This window comes from Copadichromis virginalis, linkage group LG11, assembly GCF_057382275.1.
Source record: "Copadichromis virginalis isolate Kocher_CV1m ecotype Utaka linkage group LG11, C_Virginalis_male_GT1.1, whole genome shotgun sequence".
Classification (NCBI taxonomy): Eukaryota; Metazoa; Chordata; class Actinopteri; order Cichliformes; family Cichlidae; genus Copadichromis; species Copadichromis virginalis.
Window position 1 is genome coordinate 22,496,281 of NC_140628.1, and position 20,172 is coordinate 22,516,452.

Consider the following 20,172-nt stretch of genomic DNA (forward strand, 5'->3'; position numbering starts at 1 on the left):
CATACAGTGGCCAATGCTTCAAGAGTGTGATGTCAGTTTTAACGAAATACTCATTTATAGTCTCACAATACGAATATGTAGCTAGAAATAAGCATAATAACAGGTCCCTGTCTAATTACTCAGTTACTTGAGTCACATGAGACAACAACTGTGGCAAGAAGTTTTGTTTTTTTTTAGAAAACCTGCCTTTACTACAAACTCTACTTGAGCCTCCATTAGGAGAGAGGTAGGGAGTACAAATACTGCACAACCACGTACGGTAGCACAGATACAGCCAAGGAGTGCAGGCTGGAAATCAGGGGTCTTGTAGATAAAATATATCATCTTACAGTTCACCACAAATGACACAGTAATTTTTAGGCATTTCTCAATATCACAAAACAAATTAGGCACTGAGTTTTGAGCGATGATGCGATTAGCATCGATGGCTCCGCCTTACACAATCGTAAACCCAATGTGATGTCATTGGTCCAAGTTTGGGATTAGGGTGCATGCTTACAGGAGTTTTTGTGTGCTGCTGAATGAAAGGAGCTGGTGCCATATCGCTCTGAGAAACCGTTCAGCTAAGCACATAGCATCATGGGTGACCAGCTGCTATGCCTCTTTTTCAGTCAGGGCGTCCCTATGGAGTCAGGCCACACAGGGAGGAGCTTCAGGGAGGGGAGCAATTCCCCTGAGGAATCAGCCTATAGGAAGCTGGATGTCGTTTCCTCATGTGCTCATTCACAGGTCTTCTTCAGGACAGAGGGAGTGGCGTCCGTAAAGGTCCTACTAATCACAGACAAGAAGACAACTGACTGGTTGGTTTGCATTTTTTTAAAAACATCTAATCTGCTGTTTGTTCTTCATGCGTCTTACCTCATAGGGTGGGGAGGCCAGTTTGGCTGCACTGGTGTGGGCACTGCAGAGCTGGGGCTCATCAGCATAGCGCTGTAGATGTTGGCTGCCACCACCAGGATGCAGAGGAGGATAGGCCCGATAATAGCCCCCTCCAGACCCAGATAGTACGCACCACCTGCCACCGCCAGGCCTGTCAAATATGGGTGTCCACCTCTGAGACAAAGACAAAAGAAATGGTTTAAAACACAGTGGAAAGGCTGGCAGGCAGCTACTGTATCAGTGCACACATGTGATGCAGCCGAAGGCTAAAACAGGCTAAAAAGTTAGCTTTCCCCAAACCGCAGCTGTGGTCAGAAGTTTATATACACCCATCAAGGTTAGTTTGAGCTTTTATCCATTCCACAACCAGTTTTGATGTGTGTTTGAGGGTCACTGTCCTGTTGAAACAAACCACTGTGTCCAACGATTGATTTGAGGTGAAGAATTTAGAGATCCTCCTTCATTATTCCAGCCACTTTGTGCAATGTACTAGTACCACTAGCAGCAGAGCAGCCCTGGAGCATGACAGCTGGTACAGCCTTCTTAGGTTTGTAAGCCTCGCTTTCACTCACTACAAACATACCTCTTGTCACTGTGGACAAAAACTCACTCTTTGATACGTCTCACCATCAAACTTTTCTCTAGAAGATTTGGCGTGTCCATGTGAGCAGCTGAAAATTTCAGTTGAACTTGAAGACGTCAATTTTTGAGCACTTCTTTCTTGGTCGTCATCCTCTCAGTTCATGGTAAAACTGGCTTCTCTGTGGAAAGTGACGCTGGTGTGCCTCCAGTTTCCTACAGGCTTCAACCTTGATAGGTCCTGGATTGTTCTCAAACATCCTAACCATTTTCCTCTCATCTGAGGGTGGCAGCTCGGGACTTCCTCCAGACCCTGGCAAACTGGTGACACATCTGAATAACTTGTACTTAGCTAGAACTACTTAAACTGATGATCTTAGAATCTGCAGGTGTTCGGAAATAGCTCCAAGAGACCTTCACAACTAGTGTAAATCTATAATTCTCCTACTTAGATCTTCATTGAATTTTTGGGATGTTCCCATTTGGTCAATCCAATGAGTGCTGTCAGTCAAATCCTTTTTAAGCTGGTAAAGAGAAACTGCCAGATGTACTCAATCATAATAACTAATGAGAAATTAATAGGCCTTGGCCTTATCAAGTTACAAGACATTGTAGAATCTTCAGCACTGCTTATTAAAAGATTTGAGTTGATGTATGCATTTGAGTGTGTATGTAAACTGTATGTAAAGATAGTAGGGCTTGAAGCTCGAAGACAGGAGCATTATCTGTCCACAACAGGGAGTTTATGAAACAGAGGCAAACAGAGACGCTGTTTATAGACTCGTACAACTGTACAGTTTTCTTTCAAACCCACATTAGGCCAGCAAGCGGACTTGTATGTATTATGTTAACAGTCACAGGTGGTTTGGTGCGATTTGTTTGTCAGATGTCCCAGTGCCATAAAGAGAAGCTCAAATAAGCTGGTCACGCATACATACCCTGATATATCAGAGTAGATGGCTGTATCCACAAAATATGTTGGGAGCAGGTGGCAGATGAGCAGCAGCAGGGCCTTGACACCTTCACCCTGCGCCAACCACAGGTCACACACTGCCGGCACAGCTGCCCAATAGGTCCCCAGGAACGGCACGGCACCCAGGATGGCAGCCAGAGCTTCAGGCCAGGAAAGAGGGATTCAGAGAGTGACAAAACACTGAGTGTGGCTTGGCAGGTGCGAACATAACGACAGCACAATCTGCTGCGGACACGCTGACTCACCAGAAGGAATGAAGACGATGTTGATGCCAAAGATAGTGTGAGTGAGCCAAGTGTAGAGGCCGTAGAATCCGGCCATTTTCAGAGAGGCGTCAAACACTCCTCTTCAAAACAAACACAAATATGGTCAAAAATAATCTCGCCAAGGTACAAATTTAGATTCTGTAGCTTTTACGCATGTGACTACCTGATGGCCTCTTCAACAGACTGGCCGATGATGTTACTGGAGGGTCCCGGCTGAGAGAGAGGAGTTAAGCTGATCACCCATTTAACCGGTTTGTAGTATTCTCCACTGGAGCTCAGCAGGTAGAAGAGAGTAGTCAGGAAAATCACCTACAGGAAGGAGTAAAAATGGCAGCTGTGCTAAATATAAGACTATCTGATTAGCTTTTTAAATCTTTAAGAGTAAATGTGGCAGGTCTACTTTATTAAAATAAGACAGAAAGAGCAACACCATTAAATATACACAGTTAACAATGCTCAGTAAAGTCCTGTATTGTGGTTGAGGAACAGATGACATGTCCAAGCCCCACCTCGGTCACTGTGGAGTTGACACGCTTCCAGGATGCGTGTTTTGGCTCTAATGTCAGCTCACTATTTTAGTCCAGTGAATGTTTCCTGGCCTCAGTCTCCTCTAACTTTAAGGTGATTTTGATCTTTGTAAAGGTCCATGGCCATTCCAGACTACTGCTCATTTGTGCTGGCATTATTTATTGAGGAGAAAAAACTCAAGGCCAGTGTCATCAATTTAAACTGATCTCAGGTTATGGATCATGTTTTTTTTTGTTTTTTGTTTTTTTTACACGACCTGGCAAAATACTTATTTAAGAAGATGTTTTAGTGGAATGAATGCCTTGTTAAGTTAGCTAATGATAGCGCCTCCTTGAGGTGCCCCGGGCGGGTCATCTACTAAAAGGAAGGTCGGTAATTTGATCCCAGGCTCCTCAAGTATGCATTTCAAAATGACTCTGGACAAGATACTAAATACCAGATTGCCCCTAGTGCATCCATCAGTGTGAGTGTGTGCTTAATATGAAGGAGTTTAAATGTACCACAACAGTTTAAACAATGCTTAAAAGAAGCACTGCCTCCATTGCAGAAAGCACAGCAAACAAGCACACACCACTGACACGTGTTAGTAAGCATTATTTATAAATCAACCTAAGCACACAGTTGGGAATGATCTTTAGCTAAACATAAGTCTGAGAACATTTTTATGGACGAGTCTGCAGGACATTATTCGGCCTCAGATTTCTATAAATCTATTAGAATATTTTTGAGAAACACTTGCAGTTAAGCTGAACACTTTCTGCTTACTTTTGTGCATTACAAAAGAATAATGATAATCAATTTTGCAAACAGTTGGACTTTATAAAATGGAGAAAACGACGTGGCTGTGATCAGCGTTTCATACCAAACTCAGTGCAAAGTTGAGGAGCGCCGTGCCGCTGTGGAACAAGACGGTGAGGAGAGTGGTCGTGGTGGAGATGAGGAGGCCAACGTTCCTGCTCATTACAACCCACAAAGACTCCAGGATCTGCAAAATGACGAGGCAACAATAAACACACCATCCACAGGAAACTGTACTTCTATCTAAGACGCACACAGTTGTAAATTTGCAAATGCTGCTAGTGGGGCAGTGCTGGCATGGTGCTCTCATGGCTGATGTCCTGATCTAAGAAAACAAAATGGTCTTGGACTGCAGAGGTGGGATCTTATCACGGTATCATGCTGGAATTCAGAGCTCCTGAGAGCGACCCATCCTTTCACAGACGTTTGTAGAAGTGGTCTGCATGCATTGGTGCTTGATTTTATGCACCTGTGGCCATGGAAGTGATTGAAACACTTGGCATTATAGTGTACGTTACATACGTTCATACTTACAGACAGTAGTGTCTCGATATTTTCCTGCAGAAAGGAAGCAATGTCCTTCCAGTCCAGGATGTCCCCCAGCCAGCTGTTCTGTCTGTGAGTCATCTTATTCCCACGATGCCGTCCAGAGTGGGTTACATTCTGAAAAATGTGACCATAGTATTTTATGTAAAACTGAAAAATACTGAAGAACAGACTTTGGGAGACATTAAACACAAAACTCTGACACTACCTTCACAAACCAGGAGTGATACAGTCGGTCCCAAAGTTCTAAAACTTGCTTCTCAATCACTGCAGTTTGGTTCACCTTATCTCCTAAAATCTTATGAAGCTGCACACACAAAGGAAACAGATTGGTCACATTCCTCGCTGTCTGGCTGTATTCCATTATTATCAGTGAAAATTACTGTCCTGACCTTTTGTGTTATCCATTCTCTCCCATGCTGGTAGACATTAGTAGCAGCTGAATTTAGAGCTTTCTGGACCACGCGGGCTTCTGGAAGGAGGCTAACAGAGGACAAAGTAAGGTTGTTTTAGCAAATGAGAGGAAAGTCTAAAAATAAACACAGAAAAACAGAGTGGACTGTCCTACTTGGCCCATTCTGGATGGTTAGATACGGTCTCATTGATGAGGTTACTGGTTACGTCGATGATGTGAGCACTTTCGTGATGAACCTACAAAGATTAATGTTTATTTTTTTTATCCATCATCAGTGCAAATGATGTGAAGTCAGGTTAAAAAACCCAAAAACCTACCATAGCAGTGAGCAGCAGAGCCATGAGCAGGGTCCCTGTGACCAAGAGGAAGATGATGAAGATACTGATGATTTTATCCAGAGATCGCTCCAGCCACACAACCATCTGGGTGCACAGATAAAAAGGAGAGGAGGGCAAAGACAGGGAGAAGGGGGGGGGATAATAGGAAGATGGCAAAATAGACTCATCAGTACAACTTTAAAGGAGGTAAAAACATGCACATGGAGAAACCTGTGTCCTTATCACTTGTGAAAAGTCATTTTAGACGTAAAAAGTCCTCACAGAGGACAATAACAGCATATCTGTACTCATACAATGCATGCACCCATTCTTGCACTGAAGCATTAAATCATGCAAGTGGCTTTTTGGGTTGTTGGTTTAACGACAAACAGACATGACATCACTTTCAAAGTGAGCTCTCTGTTCTCGACTCAGGTTTCTCAATGCGCCAAAACTGCATTAAAATCAAAGCTCTGTTAGCAGAACTCTCTCTTTTTGCACTAAGGCCATGGCGTAATGGTTTATTATATTGATGGTGACATGACATGGCATTTTCTGCAAAGAGTCTGTGTAAAACCTTAGGTGAGTGAATCTACAGCGAGTCTTATACCTTCCTCTTTAACATCTAGCTTACCTGAAAGAAGAACAGCAAACAGTTGTTTAACAAAAAAATGGAAACACCACTTCAAAAAGATTTTAATACTGAAAGAAGTAATTAAATTAAAGAAGTTGGGTAATATTGAGCAGCGAGAGGTTTAGAAGAGGTTTCAGTCACTATCACAACAGGGAGCATGAGACCTCTAAGAAGTTATACACAGGCCGCACAACGACAAACACTACATTTCCAATGCAGCACATCGGCACTGTATTAAAAATATAAACTACATCATCAGAAATGACTGAACTGAATCAACACCTGTGATAATTCTAAATAAAAGACACTCTAGTTCATAAATAACAGCCAGAATCAGAGTATAAAGTGCCTTGAGGCAACTTGTGTGATTTGGCGCTATATAAATAAAACCGAACTGAATTGAATAGATTGTAAACACTTTAAATTTGTACTGAGGTCAAGACAGAAAGCAAGTCTTTTTCCAACCATAGTTATTGTGACCTGGTGGCCTTCAGATGCAGAATGCAGGCTTGTAGGTACATTGAGGTCAACGGGAGCTACAGCCATTCTGTATATAGTTCAAATTGAGAACTACAGAGAGAGTTTGTGGTCTCATCAATAGTTTCAAGCCTTATTAAAATACAAACAAAACAAAAAAACAAAACAAAACAAAAAAAAAGCAGAATGTTGTATGTTGTACAATATGGTCAAATGTAAGAGTAAAACAGATGACAAAAAAGGGTTTGAAATTTGGTCCTGGCTGCTGACTGAGCATGTAGTTTCCACAAAAATCTCAATTTGAGCCAAGCCTCTTTTCTGATGTCTTACTTTAAAACTAAAAGAACAACAACAACAAAGACCAAACAATGAGTGACAGCCCAGTGCTAATCTCCATCTTTTATATACAGTCTATGGTAATAACCAGCTCCACAAAGCCAAATGGTTCAAAGGTGGCAAATATATTCACTAAGTTTAGTTCCTCACATTGAATAACCGTGTTTCCATTGTTTTGTCCAGTCCCTTAGCCACACCTAAAAAATAAAAAAATTAAAATTTCCAGGAAAAAAAAAAGGAAACACCCCCCCTCCCCCATTTAACACTACTCTTTGAGGCAGCTCGCACACATACACACACACACACACACACACACACACACACACACACACACACACATACACACTCAAGACAAACTCAGGTCAAAGCAGAGAAGATACAGTCTGGGCTGAGGGATTATTGAGTGCAACACCCCGGCTGTAGCTCACTGTCAAAATAAAAGCTGGAAAGAAGCAAGAGGACAGATGTTTAGACAGGATGGCAGAGGTGATGACAGTGGATGGGTAAAATGCCAGTCCAAGCCGCTACAAGGTGTGCTCACGCTGTCACACACACCCGCACATAAATACAAGTTATTTATTTATTTGCCCTTGTTTTCTCAATGTCTCTCACACACAAGCCCACTTTCTCTCAGTCTCGCTCTCTCAGCACTCTGCTCCTCCAAATCATTACCTGCTTGTTAAGCCAATGCCAGAGCTTGGGGAGGAGACAAAGAGACATTGGGAAAATTATTATTGGAAAGAGTTTTGCAGCAGTCATCACATGTACCCGTGCAACAAGAATACAAGCTCTGTGTGGGTACAGGCTCTGAGGGGTCAGAGCGGTGTACTACAAAGAGGAATTCATGTGTTAGCAAGGTATGTTGAGACTATAGCCAGAGGTTTCAGAAGGGCAGCTCTCGTTTTAAAGCTATTTTCAGAAGTTTTTGTCTAACATCATCTCCAAGTGATACGGTTTCACTTCTTTTCCAAACAAGTTGCCCTAAGAGTGATATAGATTATCAGCTGACATGCAATCTGTTAAGCTGTACATAACAGCACTGAACAAAGTCTAGCAGTTAAGTTACAGCAGTGCAAACGGTACAGCTGTGGTCAGTTTACATACAATCACAGGTCATTTGGGGCTTTTAATGATTTCTTTGAACTCAGTTGTTTGTATTTATTTTGGCTCTTCTCTAATCCACTAAGGGTCAAAATATATACATAAATCTCCACTATTATTTTGTTTAAATGTCTCTTAGCAAGTCAACCAAATGCTTCCGGTAGCCATCGACAAGCTTTAGGCATAATTCCTGGAGCAGACCCAGCCTTTCAGCATAGTCCATGAATATTCAAAGGGTTGAGGTCGGGGCTTTGGGAAGGCCATTCAAGAAGCTCAATGCTAGCCTACTTTATCTATTCTAACACCAGTTTCGATATGTGTTTGGGATCATTGTCCTGTTGGAACTACCAACTGTGTTCAAGTTTCAACCTTCTGTCTGTTCATTTAAGATCAAGTTTAAGAATCTTCTCTGTAATGTACCTTATGCCACTGGCAGCAAAACAGGCCCAGAGCATGATGCTACCACTACTATGCTTGACACTCAGTACAGTGTTCCTCATGTTTATACTTCTAGTCATTGTGGCCCAAAAGTTCAATCTTTATCTTGCCCGACCATAAACTTTTCTCCAGAGGGCATTTGGCTTATCTGTTTGAGCAGCTGCAAACTTCAGAGGAGCTTGAATGTGTTGATTTTAAAGCAGGGGTTTCTTTCTTGGTCAACACCCTCTCAATCCACTGCGATGTAAAATTCACTTCACTGTGGACAGTGATGTTGGTGTTCCAACAGTTTCCAGTTCTTGAGCCTCGGTGGTTCTCGGGTTGGGCTCCTTTGAGTTTCCTATTGGTCTGAGGTCAATCAAATGAGTCCTGCCAAGCAAATCCTTTTTGTGCTGGCAAAGAGAAACTACCAGCTGTAGTCAATAATTAATGAGGAGTTAATAGGCCTTGGCCCTGTCAGATTAAAAGGCACTGTAGAACCTTCGGGACCACTTGAGTATGTGTATACATTTGGGCGTGTATGTATATGTTCCAGACTATTTGGATGAGAGAAAATCTAAAATAAGTTCAAACTCATGCTCCCATTTCTTTTTTTCCTTAAAGTCATTAAACATATATGGTCTACAATAATACAAGTCTGGAAAAAGAACAGCTCAAAAAAATCGTTAAAAGTCCAAATTTACTATGACGTTTATGCCTGTGATGAATGTAAACTGACAACAACTGTACATGTTGTGTTTTCACAGGAATTCCCAGGCACTGAACTTGTGTAAATGCTACGTTTTACACTACTGCGATAGCAGTCTACTGGAATTTATTACAGAGGTTATTCAATTAAGAAAATTTATTTAATTCAATTTGGTCAATAACAAAAGTTATCTAATTACAGTGTCAAACCTGAATGCACTTCATAATGAAACGCATCATGATTCTAATTTGTAGATCTCTACATTAAATAGCAGCACCAGGAGTGGACTGAGTGGTAAAATAAATATAGTAATTTATTAATTTATGCGATTATATTTTTCTGCTGAATTGTTCCATCTTGAGTTATTGGCAGCACCAGTATAGCTGTTGCAGTCCATTTTGTGCTAAACAGGAGTCAAATGATGCTCCCACCACCAACTCCCACTTTTATGTAAGCGAGGACAGAGCCTGTCACAGAAACCATAACATTAAAATTGGAAATACCCGTCAGGTTTGAATGAGGTTTTAGGTTTCATGGGACCAACTAATGCATGAAAACAAAAAAGTCAAACTCTGCGGAAGCTGCTTCGTAGTACACCCCTCAGGAAGTGGCAGGCAAGATACACTAACTACAGTGAGTGTGGACTGGCAATACAAGTGGGATGCAAATCAATGTGATTACAAAGACAGAACACAAATACATCCCAAAACTGTGAGGGCAAGGCAGAAAAGTGTATAAGATTACAGCAATGACATCATTATTTATAAAACCTGAGAAATGTAAACCATGTAGCACTAATCCTGTCACTCACTCTAATATGTCGGCAAAAAATTCTGCTCTGCATTGCTTTGTTTTTTGAGATTTTTAGTCTATATTGAGAGATTTGGAGATATTTTGCCTCTAAATTTTGATTGGAAACAAAACAACTGCATACTTACACATCCAGCAGATATGGGGCAACAACATCACTGATGCATGAGTATTTTCTTGCCCACCTGGTGATGCGGGCATCAGGCTAATATTCACTCTCCTTTTAGCTCTGTTTTTTAATTAACTGATTTTAAAGTGTTTCTCAGCTAAGTGCTAATTTTGTCTGTCTACCATTTGGTGCTGGGCAGTTTAGCGCACACTTGGTTTAATACAGCTTTTTGCTAAAAATAGCTTCCAGCTGTTGCCGTAAACGACACTGATGAGATTGTTGCAACTGGGTCAAAACTAAAAGGCTGAAAAACAAAAACAGCAGCTAAAATCCTCTGTTAAAGGTAAAGGAAACTAAAAAGCCCCCGTTTTTGGCAATTTAATATGAATTTACCAATTTCATTTTAATAAATTTAGGACCTGGCAGATCTTTACACTGGCTAAATTTAGACATTAAAAATGAAACTAACATATGTAATATGACTGATAACAACAGAGCATTTTGAGACTTTCAGTTTTCCTGAGATATTTTGATAAGTAATTTGTTATCAAGCAGTTGCAGATAAAGTGTGTCTGGATGGGGAAGTATAAAGTCAAAGGCAGAGGAAATAAGGACATCAGCTTCACAGGCAGCTCTTACATTACCTTAGTGTCGATACGTAGGAGGAACTGAGCCAGGCCTTTGATTGGTCCAGGGAGCAGTGCCTCTTCACGCTCACGTCCAAACTTCTCTAGCACCGTCCACCACGAGGTAAGAGTCCTCTCTGCAAAGCTCTTCATACCAAACCGGACCACCAGCTTCTTCAGAACCCACACTAGATCAGTGAGCCAACATGCACATGAGTAAAATCCGACTGACGAGGAGTAACTGAAAGTGTGCACATATCTGTTTGTATGTCTGTGTGTGTGTGTTACCGGCCACAGGAATAGGGAGCAGTTGTAGTATCCACAGGTTGAGCCAGACCTGCACCAAGACAATAGCCCAGACCAGCAGAATAAAGTAAATATCACTGGCTCTGTGGGAGCTTTTCTCTCTCTGGAAGAGGCCGGGCAATGTACGAGAGCTCCCAGCGAACCCGGGAAACCCAGGAGTGGAAGGCACGGGACCCACAGACTGCACACCATCTATGAGCGGATGAGGGAAAGCAGACAGAGGAAGCACAGAAGAGGAAGAGAAAGAAAGAACAAAGCAGTTGAGTTTCAGCCGCTGTGGCTAAATTGGTAAAGCCAAAGCAGCTACAGTAAAAAAAGAAATAAAGAATGTAAAACTGAAATTGCATATCTTGGGTTTTAAAACTTGACATTTTTCTGACCAATTAGCAATGCTCTGAACATTTATCGAACAGTATGTTCAGAGGTCTGATTCCCTCTGTTCAATCTGCCAGTTCTCTCATTTCATAAACCTTACAGCCCAGATATCTGGGACATCTGTATGATCTTCTTTAATAGACTGAATACAATGCAGCTAGCTTACCTGTGGAGGAGCTTCCACTGAGTTCAGTTTTGGGTTGAAGGTTGCTACAGGAGATTGCCATGTAAATAGTGTTAGCAGCAAATGACAGCACCTGCCCTGAAAGCTCACCTGGGGAGATCAAGAGAGACTGAATGTAACGAAACACAAAGGCAGGCAGGCAGAGCGGAGGATGCACAGTAGGAAAGATCAAAGCTGGTCTGATGAGCGTAGCCCAACCAGTCACCTCAAGTCACTTATATTTCACGTAAAGCTAGGCTTAGGCAAATGTGGCTAAATGCAACTTAATCTAAGCACATCATAGACTTGTGCTCATTTGACCATATTTATTACCTAGTTAATGGTGAGTAAAGGTATCTCATTGTGGTAAATGTCAATGTATGTCAGTGTATAGGTGTGATAGTATATTTTCACCTGTGCCAGGGACAGGTGGTTTCTCTTGGTAGCCCACGATGAGAAGCCCAACCACAACCACAAATATGGGGACTCTCCATGAGCCAGTCAGAGACACTAAAACAGATAGAGGAATTGTATAAGTGGAAGAAGATGGATGAGTTACGGATGGATACTAGATTGAGAGAAAGCTGTTGTAGTTAAACTGCAGGACGACATTACTGGCTTAACAGGTATATTCCTTGTCAAGCATGACTCTGCTAGTCTTGCCTGATGAGCTGAACCATATTCATAAACAAATATGACATACCGGTACAATGTTGACTGTTGCTATGAAAGAACTTTTAAAAACTTCAAAGCAGAAAACATTTTCTCACATGTGCCCAGAAACCACCTTTTAAGGCAGAACTTCTTCTTAACCAGCTTTCAGTCACTTTTTAAAACTTCACGCCTGAAGCTCAGAGCAAGTGTTAAGTGTGCTAAAAATACTTTCGACATCCTCATCTTACTCTGCGTGCCCTCTGTTTCAAAGACAAGTGGATTTGTACAGGCAGCAACTTATTGACCACATTTAGAAGAAATCTCCTGCAGTCCAAAGAGGCAGCTTGTATGGCTGGCTGTGGGCGCTGTCCACACTCACCGATGTAGAAGAGCAGGACAGCCCAGACAGGAAGTGCCAGAGTCCTCAGGTACCGCTCAGTTTGAGGACTCCACTTAAAACAAACCGCCAGCAAGTATCCAAACACGACAGTCCCCACCTGTGACGAAATAAAACAAAGATGCACAATAATGAAACAGAGGGTATTTTAATTAAATATACTGAGACTTCTATTCCCTTCCATTGCATCATAATCATCATTTGATGCTGAACCTTTAAACTTCATGAGTCTTAAAAAGTATAATTGAACAGTTTTTGTGATAATCACTTTGTGTTGATGTTTTTTCTTCCTAAACTCATCCAGTTTTACAAACGCTCTGCTCCTGTTTAGCAGTCAGCACTTAAGACTACACTAGAAGTTTAATCGACTGCTCATAAAGATCTCAGCTTGTGTCGCTCCTCACAAAGACATGCCTTGATGTAATTTAATATAGTGTCCTCCATCCTATTTATAAACACAGGCCCTCTGTCAGCTGAACTCCGCATTCAGAGAAAGAAGAACATTTAATGCAATTTGGATGAGGTGGACGGGTTCTGGCCCCTGGAGCTGTTTGGGAATGAGGTACCGATCGATCAGATGCTGGAACTGCAGGAAATTAGATCAACTTACATAAAAGTTTGCACACATATTCCAAGAAACACATTTTCTGTTTAGGTTAATCGAATAAGTCTTTATTAGAGACACACTGCAGCAGCCAGTCAACTTTAATCCCCCAATTATTCTTTATCAACTATTGCCTATTGCTAAATGGCATTTATGACAACATGATAATAACATTTATACATTTGTACAGTCAACATTTTAATTCTGAGTTCATTTTAATCAGACACACAAAACGGGATTAAGTAGGAATGAAATTCACAATTACTGTTATTACTCCCTCTGTAGATAATTTTCTGTGCAAATAACGTGATGTGAGCTTTTCATATTTGATTTTTTTTTTACCCAACCAACAATCAAAAGACTACTAGTTTGTTATCGTAAGATTACTAGTTTACTATAGTAAGACCCACACAATCAGGCGAGTAATAAAATCATTGACGTTTAAAGTATAACTTTTAACATTCTGTCCCAGATAATATTTAAAATATGTGCCACAGTTTACACAGAGCTGACCTAACAGCACCCACTCTGACGGACAGAGGGGCCCTTTGTCATTCTGTCAGAGAGAGGATTGTCACTCTACTGTCACTCACCCACATAAAGTGGAAACAGTCCAGCGCGTTCCCGATGACCCCACAGACGTGCCCGAGGATCACCTGCATACCGATGACACTCCAGAAAAGGTAGAGGAAGTAAACCAGCGGTGCCCCCGCCCCGATAACCAGGAGTATCGTGAGCTTCTCCAGAACTACCCTACCCATCGCCTCCACCCCGTAGTTGAGACACCACACCGGGACCAGCAGCGTCCCCACCACTATGGGCGTCCCGCTGTCCTGGAGGCCGCTGAGCCATGAACGGCCGAGACGAGCCAGGGAGTATTTGAAGGGGTGGAGGAAGGTGCCGCAGAGCACAGCCCAGAGCAGCGGGCGGAGGAAGGCCTCGAGGATGAAATAGACCAGGACAGCTGCCCCGCAGCAGATAGCCACAAATATCATCGCCCCGGTGTTGTAGAAGGCCTGTTTTATGTTCTTGTCAAACTTCAGGGAGGAGGGCTGGGTTAGCAGTTGGCTCATCATCCCGACAGCCGGCTGGAAGCTCTCCGAGAAAGAAACAAAGTGAGGCTGCCCAGCGTGAGGACTCTCTGGGGGAGAGACAGCGGCGGGATCCGGCGCCGAATCCTCCTCGTCTGCCATGTTCCCAGTTTCAGCTCCGCCAGCCCGTCCAACTGATCTACCGCGTGAGGGAGGAAAACAATGACGTAGCAACATCGAATGCCCAAAGGCCTCATGGGCAATGAAGTGTCGGTGATGTCGCGCGTTCCTTCCTGTTTTCTTTTTCTTTTCTTTTTTTAACTTACCAATTTTCTTCCGGTTTATTTTTTATTATTGTTTTATTAATGTTACAAGGTGATGTTATAAAGTACTTAATTCAAGCAGCAATACACATCATAGCTATTTAAAATATATAAATAAAAATAATTACATTACATTGTTAAACAAAGTGTCTTTAAGACAATTAGAGTCATGATGATCAGGTTTTCTGAAATTCCGAGATCCTTTTTTAAACATTTGTTTTTTAAATGGTACGGTAAGTTGACTTCAAGTTGACACCACACTAGCTTACACTTCCACTGGGTTTGAATCTCATGGCTGTGTGGGGTCTTTCTGTTCAAAAGCTGCATATTCTCCCTGTGCCCTACAGCTTCTTCCCATGGCAGGCATGCATGTTAGGTTAACTGGTAAGAAAAACAAAACAAAACAACCACGCATAAATATACAATGGTTTTTATATGAATACCATTGCATTTGTACATTCATTTACTTTTTTATGAGAATTTCTACAACCCCTTTATTTTTCCCACTGCCCATTTCATGTGCTTGAAAAGCAGGTGGTGTGTAAAAGGTGGTGTGTTTTTTGTTGGTTTGTTATTTTCTGCGCTTTCTTGTGTATTTTATCTTCTGCCCAGCCTCTCACGAGTGTGAATGTATGAGTAATTTGTACATTTTATCAGGCTGCACATCATACTACACGTAGCCACTGCTCAAAATCTAATTATGTTACATTCTATTAAAGTCATGCCCTTTGGCTTTATACTTCCAGAGTGAGAAGGCAATCTCTGCATTTTGTATAGACTGTGTTCTTAGCAATAAGCACAGCAGCGACAGATGTTTCAGTGGGAGACATCTTAACATATTCAACCATTTTTAATACACTTCAAAAGCTACAATAGCAACCCAGGGGAAAAAAATATTACTTCATATAAGAGCAAAATGTTTCTGTTAACCGTGTTATTGCTTGAACAGGCAATAGTAGTAACTCTTCTCATCAGTCTTGCTGTAAGTCACAGTGTCACAGTACTGATAAACAAAGCAGTTACTGTGGTTGAGGAAGTGAGATGATGAAATCAGACAAGGATGTAAAAAAAAAGTATACGAAAATCTTTTACATAGTAGATGCACCGGGTTGTTCCTGAAACCCTGCAGTCCATATTTCTAATACCAGCAAACAACATTTTTATTTTATTTTTTTAAGGCTGAGATCCACAGAAACGTAGCAGGGTGAGGAGACGGGAAGCATTTGTGAGAGCTGTTTTATTTTCCTTTCATCCTCAGAAACCCGTTGTTTTGGCAAAGTTTGACATTATTCACCAGTGCACGGTGGGTGTCTGAAACCATTCCCAGATTTTCCAGTGCATGCAGGGTTTCAAAGTCTTGTGAGATGTATTTGTTGGAATGGAGTCCTCATATTTTTATATAACTGGAAGCTATCGTTAACACTGAAAATGACTGGCCTATTTTAAACTACTACTACTACTCTGCCCTCTTGTCTAATACTCAGATCAGCACATATCACCTCTAGAGTGTTGCTTTAATACTTCAAGATGCTGTGTGAGTTATGAATATATAGTCTTTCATGTTCAATATATCTAACACAGTCTGTGCAAAGAGGGCACTTGTATGTGGCATCAGATTTAAACTTTTTTTTATTGCTGCTTCATCCTCTCTCTGCTGTGCTGTGCTGTGCTTCGTTATGGCGTCCCCATCAGCAGGTAGAAGGTGAGAGCTACTATGAGCAGTAAGCAGAGGGGAGAATTAAATGTCTGATAAGCTGTGGAGGGCATGAAGATGTCCACGTACTTATAGATGCTGATCATGTGCTCGCTGACTGGAGGACTGTCAATGTCGTGCCTCGTGATGGAACCTGTTGGACAGGTAAGATGAAGGAGATGTCACGGGCAAGGGCTAAAAAAATGGGCAGTGTAATCTGACGCTAAAGACTCATCGCTCACCTTGAATAGCAGGTCCCCATGCAAACAGGTAGTACCACGAGAGGTGTAAGTCCACAAGCGTTTCCTCTCGTGGGACGTATAACGGTCGCTTGAAACGGCAGGTGACGCGGTTGTTCTCAAATATGCCCTCTTCGTCTCGAGCCGGATTCCTCTTGATCTCCTTGGCCCACTGGCCGACGTTGTAGAAGTGATGTATCCGCACGCGCCCGTTATCATCGTGCACACAGGCCATAACATCGTCTCCTCCCTAAGGAGACAAAGAGTGTTATTTCCAAAATGTGCATAAATTTAGTTCTTGAAAAAACTGACCATTATGATACAGTCAAGGTAAAATATACACTTCCAGGCCAGTTCATTAAAAAAAAAATACCCATGAGCCAGTCACATGGCTCAGTGCATTTAAGCATTTAAACATTTAAGATATTAAGATGACCTTCTGAAGTCCAAAATGAACATCAGAATTGGGAAGAAAAGTGATTTAAGTGACTTTGAACTTGGTTGCTGGTGCCAGACAGACTGATCTGAGTATTTCAGAAACTGCTGATCGGCTGGGATTTTCCCCATGTAAACATCTCTATGTTTTCCAAAGAATTCCTTGTAAAAGAAAATATCCAGTGAGCAGCCATTCTTGAGATTGTTGCTGAATATATTTATCCCTTTATTGGCACACTGTACCTATCCTCTGATGGCTGCCTCCAGCAAGATAACACAACATGTCTTAAAGCTTAAATTGTGTCAAACTGGGTTCTTGAAAATGACAACGAGTTCACTGTACTTAAAGGGCCTCCATAGTCACCAGATCTCAATCTAATGGAGCTCCTTTGGGATATGGTGAATTGGAGATTTCCATCACAGATGTTCATCTGAGAAATCTGCAGCAACTGTGATGCATGCATGCAGCATGATATTGCATGTGATGCAATATCATGCTTTTAGTCTTCGCAAAAAGTTACATAAATGTTGCTCCAGGACTGTGGTTGCAACGTATCAGTCGCACTGTTGTGATGTCAATGTTTTGACCTGGGGGAAAAAACAGCACAAGCTTCGCCTCATTGGATTAAATTGTGAAAGGGTTTACTTTAACCCAAACAATGTTTTTATTAAACAAACTGGCTAATAAATTAATATATGTTTTTTTTAAGTTTTGAAACATTGACACAGAGAGTTTATTGTGGAGACCTGCTGAGTCACTGAATTTCATATTTAATTGGTTCAATCTCTTACAGTCAAAAAAATTCTTATCCATGAGTTTGACGTGGGACTGCTAATTCTTCTGTACCCTGAAGCGATAAAACAAAAAAATCATAATTATATGCAGCCCAAAAGATACAAACACATGGTTTGCTGTCCCAAATAAGACACAAGACCTGTGTAACTTTTAGCAGTCAGAGATGTTGCAGAGCTGCTCACCATTTTCTTATCAGATGAGAAACCTACAGCCACCCAGCCATCCGTATCTGCGCTCAGCTCAAACTCCACATCTGTCCCGATGCGACGATAACTCAGAAAGTAGTCACACGTCTCTGCATCGCACCCCGGCTTCCCGTACCTGAGTGCAGATAAATAAATGCAAATGCTCACAGTCATTCACTAGAGATAAGATCTCAGCTGGGCAGACAGAGCTCATCTAAACAAATGAGGACACTTTTTTAAAAGAAACTGAATCCAGGTTACAAAGAAGAGAGATTAGCTTGCTGAGCGTTCCCATGTTTAGCTCTGGCTCTCTGACGTCAGGAGCATCTGGGATGAAGGACCCCCAGGGATTACAGTAACACTCGAGCTCTTTTTAGAGAAAGACAGAGGTGGATCTCTAACCTTATGCAGCCCTTTGTTACTCCACAGTCGCTGACTTTGATCTTGGCAAAGGGGTCAACTGGGGGTGCTGTGGGGAATGGGTAACCTGCGAAACACAGCAAATAAGTAAATAAATAACGTGAATTTTGTTGATTACACACTAAATAGCTGATACATGTATTCAGTGATGAAGGCCAACTGAGGAGAGGCCATCTGCACTCTGTGTGTGGGTGAGGAGAAGGAAGGGGTGGGCAGCTACCATCGGGGTGCTGGCCTGGGTGCTGAAAGGCCTCATATTGAGGTGACAGGTTGGATGCAAGACAACACTGGCACATATTAACCTTTGTCCTGCCCGTGCTAGGCCCTGTGTGCTTGTGTGTGGGAAAAAAGCATGCAAACAAAACCACTAGCTGCTCATCTTTAGTGGACTGAGTGACATCCTCACCATCATCGGACAGATATCTGGACTCCAGAAACTCGGAGGCGAAGGTGCTGTAGGAGTCCTTGTGAGGCTCTTGGTGTCCAGGCTCTCCGTGCTCTCCGTGGCCAGTCCGGAGTGCTCCCTCATCGGTGGGGCTCGGCGCGACCCCCCACCATCCAGCGTGGATCAGCAGCACCGAAAGCTGCACAAGCCTCCGCAGGAAAATCATGACCAACAAAAAAGGGAACGCTGGTAAAACAATAAATACAAAAAACAAAAACGGTTAAACCGATCTGGAAGAAAACTGGATGTCCATCACTGTTTGAATTTCTGCATCTTCGCAGGTTTCCTTGCAGCGTCACAAAACCGTCTCCTCATCCTGTTTATTCGCAGGGATGCGAGGGGACACCGCGTCTGATTAGGAGGCTAATCCAGCTCTAAATTACCCAGATTGGTAATCTTACCATCGAATTCAGCTACACGCCCATAATCCTCTTTGAAACCGCAGTCCTGATGGCTTCTAGAGCTCATTAATCTTTTCATAGGCTATTTTTCGGTGTTGGGCCGGATGAATGGTATCGCCCAGCCGCCCTCTCCTCTCGTTTCCTCAGTCAATCACAGTAACGTCCAATGAGCAGACGCTACGTGCTGCTGTCACCATCGATCAATTGGAGATTGAACAACGTTTCCACAACAGCTGACACAGTATTTCACATGTTTGGAGTATAAGATGATGCAATGTAAAATAATTAGCCTGTAGAGTAAGATTTTATTGCCTCGGCTGCAATCGGAATTTCAGTCCTAGTCACTGACACCAAATATACCACAGAGCTTCTATTGTTCTGACGAGCTATGCGTTAAATTGTGTTTATTCATCCAAAATTTGGAAGTAATCTAATCTAACCTAACCTAAAAATTACCAATCATGTTTGCACTCCTCTCTCCGAAAATTATTTACTGAAGACACGAATTTAAGCTGTTCCTTTTACACTGTTTTTCCTCTTGTTTTTAATCTATATCACTCTGCTTGTTATATGTGCATATATGCGATTTTTAAAAGGTCCAGATTCTGTTCCATAAAAAATGGTTGCATATCCACTATGTTCACATGCGCTCTCTGGGAGTATTATACGTCATTTCTAAATGTGGTGCTTAATGTCACTACGTGTCAGTCCAGGTAGCTACATATAAGTGAGCATTCAAAGTGAGCAGGGACTTTTTAGCTGGGCATGATCGTGGACATACTTTGAGTAGATATGTGACCTTACATTAATTTATCATAACAAGTACTTTTGCATCCACACATCCATTTTCTACCAGGTATCTGAGTCCTGGGTCTACTCCGTGTAATCTTCCTGACACTTCCCCTTGGACAGGCGACCAGATGGTATCTTATGTCGCAGCTGACTATAGTCAGATCCTACAGTCGGGTACCTCGGCCCACCGAAAAAGAAAAAGAGGCTCTGTCCCGTTTTCTCTGTGAGTGCACAAAGTCACAGTCCTGCCACTTGATGGCGACATAAATCCACGGTTTGCTCTTTTTTTGAACTTTTATTTAGTTTCATCATAGAATCATACAGAGCATCTTACACTTTACTTTGCTGTACTTTATCAACAAATCTGTAAAGAAGAGCCAGATGAAAAAATTC

At 42.0% G+C, this 20,172-nt stretch overlaps 2 protein-coding genes across 4 annotated transcripts; both read right to left on the bottom strand.

Annotated features, from left to right (window-relative positions):
• Positions 1-617: 617 nt before the first annotated feature.
• Positions 618-15,136, bottom strand: tmem245 (transmembrane protein 245). 3 transcript variants are annotated; one of them, XM_085473723.1, is made up of 18 exons: positions 13,613-15,136; positions 12,398-12,515; positions 11,779-11,874; positions 11,368-11,475; positions 10,809-11,018; positions 10,539-10,708; positions 7,421-7,444; positions 5,302-5,406; positions 5,138-5,220; positions 4,962-5,052; positions 4,778-4,876; positions 4,558-4,686; positions 4,088-4,210; positions 2,861-3,006; positions 2,677-2,777; positions 2,397-2,571; positions 859-1,053; positions 618-768 (listed from the first exon to the last, which is right to left on the bottom strand). In XM_085473723.1, the coding sequence occupies exons 1-18, from the start codon at positions 14,285-14,287 to the stop codon at positions 720-722; spliced, it is 2,697 nt and encodes an 898-aa protein (XP_085329849.1). In that variant the 5' UTR covers positions 14,288-15,136; the 3' UTR covers positions 618-719. The 3 variants fall into 3 exon arrangements, with proteins under 3 accessions (XP_085329849.1, XP_085329848.1, XP_085329851.1); XM_085473722.1 differs by having other exon boundaries at positions 618-771; XM_085473725.1 differs by lacking the exon at positions 7,421-7,444 and having other exon boundaries at positions 618-771.
• Positions 15,137-15,204: 68 nt separating this feature from the next.
• On the bottom strand, positions 15,205-19,127 carry frrs1l (ferric-chelate reductase 1-like). The gene is made up of 6 exons (XM_085473726.1): positions 18,988-19,127; positions 18,548-18,772; positions 18,124-18,208; positions 17,719-17,857; positions 16,309-16,555; positions 15,205-16,220 (listed from the first exon to the last, which is right to left on the bottom strand). Exons 1-6 carry the CDS (start codon positions 19,064-19,066, stop codon positions 16,048-16,050), a joined length of 948 nt encoding a protein of 315 aa, XP_085329852.1. The 5' UTR covers positions 19,067-19,127; the 3' UTR covers positions 15,205-16,047.
• Between the last annotated feature and the right edge of the window lie 1,045 nt (positions 19,128-20,172).